We start from the raw sequence: 9,474 nt of genomic DNA on the forward strand, positions 1-9,474 counted from the left end.
ATTTTGAATCGGGAACTGAATCGTTACCCTTAAGAATCGAATCGTGTGATGCCAAAAGTGCAGCATACAAAGAGAAACTTTGATGAAATTCCATCACATTGTTGTTTTGAATGTAACCACTTTCTCACCTCTACTTCCTGATGATTGGCTGTAGATGCTTTCATTGTCGTCATGTCTTTGTGTTTATGTTCTGTTTTGTTTTTGACTCCATTAGTTCCTGTTTTTGCGCACCCTGGTTTGTTTAGTTTCCATGACAACCATTAGTTTCACCTGGCTCAATTGTTTGGACTCACGCACTTGTCAGTAATCACAGCACTATTTAAGCCTGTAGTTGCCAGGCAGTCAGCCTGGCGACATCACTTTCTACAAACCCTCGATACTTGATTGCTCACTTCTTGCCATAGATTCATGTTTTTCCCGTCACAGTAAGTGTTTTCGTTTTTGTTGTCCATAGTTCTGCCATTGTGCGAGTTTTTGTTTTCAGAGCTAAGTTTTGAACCTCCGCTGAGAGCGCCTTTCGTTTGTTCCTTTTTTTGAGTTAATAATAAAAGATGTCATTACCTTCACGCCAGGTCCAGTCCAGTCGATTTGCAAAATGGGAAAACAAACCACACCATAGTCCAAGTCATGACAATTGGGAGGCACAGCAGGGCAGGTCTGGAGGATCTAAAATGGACGTTTCAATGCAAGAAAAGTTAGGAAATAAATAAATGGGGGGGGGAAAAAAACATGAACAAAGATGTTGTGTGTGTATTTTGCAGGATCATTCCGTCAGTGCCACTGATGAAGAGTCGTGAAGTGCAAGAGAAGACGTGATGAAGTAGTCCTGCTACTCACACATTTGAAGAAATGATGCTTTGGGTCGGCAGACTCCCAGCCAAACCTCCGCCAGCCCTCAGTCGCTTAAGAACAAGAAACAAATACCGTATTTTTTGGACTAGAAGTCGCGTTTTTTTTTCGTAGTTTGGCCGGGGGTGAGACTTGGCCAAACTATAAAAAAAAAAAAAAAAAAAATGTTAATGTTTTTTATCTTTTATTTTTTGGTTTGGCCGGGTCCCACCCCCCGCTGGACTGTGGAGAAGACTGCGACTTATAGTCCGAAAAATACGGTACACACTTTTAGTCTCACACCGGACATAAGGTCTTCTTTGTTTCCCTGCATTGGCCCAGATGACACAATTAAACTAATGACATCCATCGCAGTGAAAGATGTTAAACCACAACACATAAATCTAATCTAATAAATACTATCATGAATTAGGTCATAAACTGACTCAATCTAAACAATTCATCTTATTTGCCACTTAATTGTACAAGATCATTTTGAGCAAATATTAAGGTACTTTACATTTCAATGCAACGCTTGTTTTTCCCAGTCATGCGGTAGAAAAAAGACACATTTTAGTAGAACTGTGGAGTGAAATTACTGACTAAACCCCACAAAAAGAAATGTTTTTACTCATGGCCAACAATTACCAAGTAAAAAAAATAATTCACAGGTATAAAAAAACATTTCTGCAAGTAAAAAAAACATTTTCTGCACGTAAAATGGTTCACAAGTAAAAAAAAAAAAAACACATTTCGGAAGCTAAAAAAATTATTCGCAAGCATAAAAACAATTTTCTGCAAGTAAAAATCACAATTCGCAAGTTCAAAACCTATTTTGTACAAGTAAAAAAACTACTGTATTTTTCGGAGTATAAATCGCACCTGCCGAAATGCATAATAAAGAAGGAAAAAAACATATATAAGTCCCACTGGAGTATAAGTCGCAATTTTTAGGAAAATGTATTTGATAAAACCCAACACCAAGAATAGAAATTTGAAAGGCAATTTAAAATAAATAAAGAATTGTGAACAACAGGCATAATAAGTATACGTTATATGTGGCATAAATAAGCAACTGAGAAGGTGCCTGGTCTGTTAACATAACATATTATGGTAAGAGTCATTCAAATAACTATAACATATAGAATATGCTATATGTTTCCCAAACAATCTGTCACTTCTAATCGCTAAATCCCATGAAATCTTATACATCTAGTCCCTTATGTGAATGAGCTAAATAATATTATTTGATATTTTACGGTAATGTGTTAATAATTTTACACATAAGTTGCTCCTGAGTATAAGTCGCACGCCTGGCCAAACTATGAAAAAAAATGCGACTTATAGTCCGAAAAATACGGTAATTGCATGTATAGAAAATTCACTTCTGCAAGTATAAAAATGATTTGCAAGTTTAAAATCAATTTTGTACAAGTATAAAAAAACATTTCTGCAAGTAAAAAAAAAAAAGTTTTCTGCAAGTAACATGGTTCACTAGTGAAAAAAAACAAATTATTTACAAGTACAAAAACACATTTCGGCAAGTAAAAAATTGATTCGCAGGAATAAAAACAATTTTCTGCAAGTAAAAACAATTCGCAAGTACAAAACCTATTTTGCACAAGTAAAAAAAACTTACAGCAAGTATAAAAACAAATTTCTGCAAGTAAAAAAAAATGATTTGCAAGTTTAAAACAAATGTTGTACAAGTAAAGTAATTTGCAAGTATAAAAAAATATTCGCTAGTTTAAAAACAATTTTGTACAAGTATAAAAATGTTTTCTGCAAGTAAAAAAACATTTTGCAAGCTTAAAACCTATTTTGTACAAGAAAGAAAACTTTGCACAAGTATAAAAACTAATTTCTGCACGTAAAAAACAGATTTTGCAGGTTAAAATCCAATTTCGTACAAGTAAAAAAACAATTGGCAAGTATAAAAACAATCTTCTAAAAAAACTATTTTCTGCAAGTAAAATGGTTCAGAAGTTAAAAAACAACTATTTACAAGTATAAAACACATTTCAGAAAGTAAAAAAATCATTTTCAAGCATAAAAACTATTTTGTGCAAGTAAAAAACACAATTCGCAAGTTCAAAACCCATTTTGCACAAGTAAAAAAAAGTAATAGCAAGTATAGAAACAAATTTCTGCAAGTAAAAAAAAAACTATTCGGAAGTTTTTTAAAGTAATTTTGTACAAGTAAAATGATTCGCAAGTATAAAAAATTATTCGCTAGTTTAAAATCAATTTTGTACAAGTATAAAAATGTTTTCTGCAAGTAAAAATACTATTTGCAAGCTTAAAACCTATTTTGTACAAGTAAAAAAGCAATTCGCAAGTATAAAAACAATCTTCTGCAAGTAAAAAAAAGTAATTTCTGCAAGTAAAATGGTTCAAAAGTAAAAGAACAACTATTAACAAGTATAAAAACACATTTCGGAAAGTAAAAAAAACGAATTGCAAGTATAAAAACTAATTTCTGCAAGTAAAAAAAAAGTATTTGCAAGTTTAAAATCAATTTTGTACAAGTATAAAAAAAAACATTTCTGCAATTAAAAAAATATTTTCTGCAAGTAACATGGTTCACAAGTGAAAAAACCTAACAAAACAAACTATTTACAAATATAAAAACACATTTTGGCAAGTAAAAAATTGATTCGCAAACATACAAACAATTTTTTGCAAGTAAAAAATTGATTCGCAAACATACAAACAATTTTTTGCAAGTAAAAAAAACTATCAGCAAGTATAAAAACAAATTTCTGCAAGTAAAAAAAAAACTATTCGCAAGTTTAAAACCAATTTTGTACAAGTAAAATGATTTGCAAGTATAAAAAATTATTCGCTAGTTTAAAATCAATTTTGTACAAATATAAAAAAAAAACATTTTTGCAAGTAAAAAAAACTATTTTCTGCAGGAAACATAGTTCCCAAGTTAAAAAAACAACAAAACAAACTATTCGCAAGTATAAAAACACATTTCGGCAAGTAAGAAATTGATTCGCAAGCATAAAAACTATTTTCTGTAAGTATAAAACACAATTCGCAAGTTCAAAACCTATTTTGCACAAGTAAAACAAATTATTAGCAAATATAAAACAAATTTCTACAAGTAAAAAAAAAAAACTATTCGCAAGTTTAAAACCAATTTTGTACAAGTAAAATGAATTGCAAATATAAAAATGATTCTCAAGTTTAAAATCAATTTTGTACTAGTATAAAAACAAACTTCTGCAAGCAAAAAAACAATTTGCAAGTATAAAAAAAAATTTCTGCAAGTAAAAAAAAAACTTCGTAAGTTTAAAAACAATTTTGTACAAGAAAACCAATTATTCGCCATTTTAAAAACAATTCGCAAGTATAAAAATAATTTTCTGCAAGTAAAAATAAATTTGAAAGTTTAAAACCAATTTTGTATTAGTAAAAACATGATTCACAAGTCTAAAAACAATTTTCTTCTTATCAAAATATTTGACAGTATTATTCCAGGTTGACTTACAGGTTGAGCTTGTTTCCTCTCTATTCTGTTCGCCATTTTACTCTCCACCCTGCTTCTTCTTCTGTTATTTTTGGCGGACAGCCTTAAATTGACTCACCAGCACCACCAGTTGTTACAGAGTGTGAATTACAGTTGCTTTGAGTGCAAATGTGTGGATTTTTACTGTTACAAGTTTTAACTTGAAGAAAATTGTTTTTATACTTGCAAAATAGGTTTTTTGTGGGCAGTTTCTCTTCATATATAACCATTTATTAATTCTTTATTTTGAGTATAGAACAACACTTTTAGCCATTTTAGTTTTTCTTACTAGTGGTTATTTTAGGTTTCATTTACAAACCCCGTTTCCATATGAGTTGGGAAATTGTGTTGGATGTAAATATAAACGGAATACAATGATTTTCAAATCCCTTTCAACCCATATTCAATTGAATATGCTACAAAGACAACATATTTAAAGTTAAAACTAATAAACTTTTTTTTTTGCAAATAATCATTAACTTTAGAATTTGATGCCAGCAACATGTGACAAAGAAGTTGGGAAAGGAGGAAATAAATACTGACAAAGTTGAGGAATGCTCATCAAACACTTATTTGGAACATCCCACAGGTGTGCAGGCTAATTGGGAACAGGTGGGTGCCATGATTGGGTATAAAAGCTGCTTCCATGAAATGCTAAGTAATTCACAAACAAGGATGAGGCGAGGGTCACCAATTTGTAAGCAAATTGTCGAACAGTTTTAGAACAACATTTCTCAACGAGCTATTGCAAAGAATTTAGGGATTTTACCATCTACGGTTGGTAAAATCATCGAAAGGTCCACTGCACTTAAGTGATGATATTACGGACCTTTGAACCCTCAGGCGGTACTGCATCAAAAACTGACATCAGTGTGTAAAGAATATCACCACATGGGCTCAGGAACACTTCATAAAACCACTGTTAGTAACTACAGTTGGTCGTTACATCTGTAAGTGCAAGTTAAAACTCTACTATGCAAAGCGAAAGCCATTTATCAACAACACAAAGGAACGCCGCTGGCTTCGCTGGGCCCGAGCTCATCTAAGATGGACTGATGCAAAGTGGAAAGGTGTTCTGTGGTCTGACGAGTCCACATTTCAAATTATATTTGGAAACTGTGGACGTGGTGTCCTCCGGAACAAAGAGGAAAATAACCATCCGGATTGTTATAGGCGCAAAGATCAAAAGCCAGCATGTGTGATGGTATGGGGGTGTAGTAGTGCCCAATGCATGGGTAACTTACACATCTGTGAAGGCACCATTAATGCTGAATGGTCCATACAGGTTTTGGAGCAACATATGTTGTCATCCAAGCAACGTTATCATGGACGCCCCTGCTTATTTCAGTAAAACAATGCCAAGCCACGTGTTACAACAGCGTGGCCTCGTAGTAAAAGAGTGCGGGTACTTTCCTGGCCCGCCTGCAGTCCCGACCTGTCTCCCATCGAAAATGTGTGGCACATTGTGAAGCGTAAAATACGACATTGGAGACTCCGGACTGTTGAGCGACTGAAGCTGTACATAAAACAAGAATGAGAAAAAATTCCACTTTCAGAGCTTCAACAATTAGTTTCCTCAATTCCCAAACGTTTATTGAGTGTTGTTAAAAGAAAAGGTGATGCAACACAGTGGTGAACATGTCCTTTCCCAACTACTTTGGCACGTGTTGCAGGCATGAAATTCTAAGTTAATTATTATTTGCAAAAAAAATACAGTTTATGAGTTTGAACATCAAATATGTTGTCTTTGTAGTGCATTCAACTGAATATGGGTTGAAACGGATTTGCAAATCATTGTATTCCGTTTTAATTTACATCTAACACAATTTCCCAACTCACATGGAAACGGGGTTTGTACAATGATAAAAAATGACCAGTTTTTTGGACACTAGACAACGGTTACTATCTTTTATTATTGTTTAGTAACTTAAATACTTCAAAATGGATTTCAAGTCAGTCAACAAGACAAATTAAATATCAATCATATTTTTTTGTGGTGACAAATACGTGAAATAACATGTTATATGCGATAAAGCCACTGAAACAAGTCATCTTATGTCATGAAATGCAATGCATTTCAAATGTTTATGTAAAAAAAAATCCTTTTAGAGGCCTACTGAAATGAGATTTTTTCTTATTCAAACAGGGATAGCAGGTCCATTCTATGTGTCATACTTGATCATTTCGCGATATTGCCATATTTTTGCTGAAAGGATTTTGTAGATAACATCGACGATAAAGTTCGCAACTTTTGGTCGCTAATAAAAAAGCTTTGCCTGTACCGGAAGTAGCAGACGATGTGCGCGTGACGTCACAGGTTTTGGAGCTCCACACATGCTCACATTGTTTACAATCATAGCCACCAGCAGCTAGAGCGATTCGGACCGAGAAGGCGACAATTTTTCCATTAATTTGAGCGAGGATGAAAGATTCGTGGATGAGGAAAGTGAGAGTGAAGGACTAGAAAAAAAAAGGCGAGGGCAGTGGGAGCGATTCAGATGTGTTACTAATGTTTTAGTGAGATTATATGGTACCTGAAAGTCAAAGGGGTGTGGCCACGGGTGTGGTGACCACCAGTGTCTCCGGTGGGAAGAGGTAATAGTCCACGGCTCCAGGAGGACGCAAGCTCCGCTCATGTCTCCAGTAAGAGCCGACTTATTACCACAAATTTCTCACCGAAACTTGCCGGTTGACATGTTTGCTTGACCGCTCCGCTCCATAGTAAAGCTTCACCTTTGGGAATTTTAAACAATGAAACACCGGCTGTGTTTGTGTGGCTAAAGGCAGCTGCAATACACCGCTTCCCACCTCCATCTTTCTACTTTGACTTCTCCATTATTAATTGAACAAATTACAAAAAAATCACCAACACAGATGTCCAGAGTACTGTGTAATTATGCGATTAAAGCAGACTACTTATAGTTGTGATCGGTGCAGGGAGAAAATGTCCGCTACCACTGGCGACGTCACGCGCACGCGTCATCATTCCGCGACGTTTTCAACAGGATACTTTGCGGGAAATTTAAAATTGCAATTTAGTAAACTAAAAAGGCCGTATTGGCATGTGTTGCAATGTTAATACTTTATCATTGATATATAAACTATCAGACTGCGTGGTGGGTAGTAGTGGGTTTCAGTAGGCCTTTAAGTTAAAAAAAAAAAGATCAGAAAAGCAGGACAGACATTGCATAAATGAAGAAAACAATGTTAAATAGATTTATTTGACACTATAAAACATGTATTAATAGAAAACAAGTGTAAAAATGTGAATGTAATTAGTGTTACTACCTCCTGTCATAGCACCAGACCAAATGTTTGAATTTGCGAGAATTGTACAAAATATACTATTAAAATAAACTACAACACAAGATCATTCTCATAGAGCAAATTTATAAATTATTTATTTACATTTTGATTGAACTAAATCATACAGCACACACATATTTGCCTGCTAACATGCTAGCGGGCTAACTATTAGCATGCTAACATTTAGCATAACAACTTCGACAAACAGCAAATTACACCACAGTCAGAGTACAAAAAGGAATAGTTTTTAAGTTACCTCATTGGCCTCATTCACTGTAGGTGTAAATAAAACTTGTTGGGTGGTTACTTTACAAACTTAATAGGGACTTTGTTTTCCTGTCAAAAACAGTTTAGCCGTGTGCATCAACCATTAGCGTCCCACACCACAACAGATAGAGAGCGAACATTGATTCCACCATCGAATAAAACCATAGACATTGTATAAGTAGACGTGGCATCGAGCGCTACTGGCGCTGACGAGACGCGGAGCCGCCATCTTGGATTGGTGATCCGCTCCACTCAGTGCACCTATTTGGCAGGAGCAATGAGCTGTCAGAGCATTTAATTCATCTTACCTCACTCAATACCAACACACATATATATATATATATATATATATATATATATATATATATATATATATACACACACACACACACAGTGGGGTAAAAAAAGTATTTAGTCAGCCACCGATTGTGCAAGTTCTCCCACTTAAAATGATGACAGAGGTCTGTAATTTTCATCATAGGTACACTTCAACTGTGAGAGACAGAATGTGAAAAAAAATCCAGGAATTCACATTGTAGGAATTTTAAAGAATTTATTTGTAAATTATGGTGGAAAATGAGTATTTGGTCAACCATTCAAAGGTTTCACTGATGGAAGGAGGTTAAGGCTCAAAATCTCACGCTACATGGCCCCATTCATTCTTTCCTTAACACGGATCTATTGTCCTGTCCCCTTAGCAGCAGCCCCAAAACATGATGTTTCTACCCCCACGCTTCGCAGTAGGTTTGGTGTTCTTGGGATGCAACTCAGTATTCTTCTTCCTCCAAACAAGACGAGTTGAGTTTATACCAAAATGGATACATGGATGATACATTAGAGGGAGAATGTCATGTGGTCGGATGAAACCAAAATAGAACTTTTTGGTATAAACTCAACTCGTCGTGTTTGGTGGAAGAAGAATACTGAGTTGCATCCCAAGAACACCATACCTACTGTGAAGCATGGGAGTGGAAACATCATGCTTTGGGGCTGTTTTTCTGCTAAGAGGACAGGATGATTGGTCCGTGTTAAGGAAAGAATGAATGGGGCCATGTATTGTTAGATTTTTTAGCCAAAACCTCCTTCCATCAGTGAGAGCCTTGAATGGTTGACCAAATACTTGTTTTCCACCCTAATTTACAAATAAATTCTTTAAAATTCCTACAATTTTAATTCCTGGATTTTTTTCCACATTCTGTCTCTCACAGTTGAAGTGTACCTATGATGAAAATTACAGACCTCTGTCATCATTTTAAGTAGGAGAACTTGCACAATCGGTGGCTGACAAAATACTTTTTTGCCCCACTGTACATTTACCGGTCCCCGGACTGGTGGTTTGGAACCACTAGATGACGACTTTTCCCTCTTAATAAAGATTTACTTCTCGTGTTTTGTTTATGAGAAGTCGTGGTCACTGGAATGAGCTGGCAGAGTCTAGAATGTAATCCATATACTAGGTCATACATAACACAAGTACTAAGGAATATGTTGCACTCAGTAAGCTTCAGAAGATTGTACCCATATAAGAAGAATCTCCAGGGTTTTTTTTTTTTAAT

At 34.9% G+C, this 9,474-nt stretch overlaps 1 protein-coding gene across 2 annotated transcripts in view; it reads left to right on the plus strand.

Annotated features, from left to right (window-relative positions):
* LOC133556443 (transcription activator BRG1-like) overlaps positions 1-8,513 on the plus strand; it is a 78,787-nt gene extending 70,274 nt beyond the window's left edge. For both annotated transcript variants that reach the window (XM_061906368.1, XM_061906376.1), the window contains exon 34: positions 762-8,513. In XM_061906368.1, coding sequence (XP_061762352.1) covers positions 762-797 — 36 coding nt within the window. In that variant the 3' untranslated portion in view covers positions 798-8,513. The remainder of the gene's footprint in view (positions 1-761) is intronic.
* Positions 8,514-9,474: the final 961 nt, after the last annotated feature.

The sequence above is a fragment of the Nerophis ophidion genome, linkage group LG01 (genome assembly GCF_033978795.1).
Source record: "Nerophis ophidion isolate RoL-2023_Sa linkage group LG01, RoL_Noph_v1.0, whole genome shotgun sequence".
In the NCBI taxonomy this organism is placed as follows: Eukaryota; Metazoa; Chordata; class Actinopteri; order Syngnathiformes; family Syngnathidae; genus Nerophis; species Nerophis ophidion.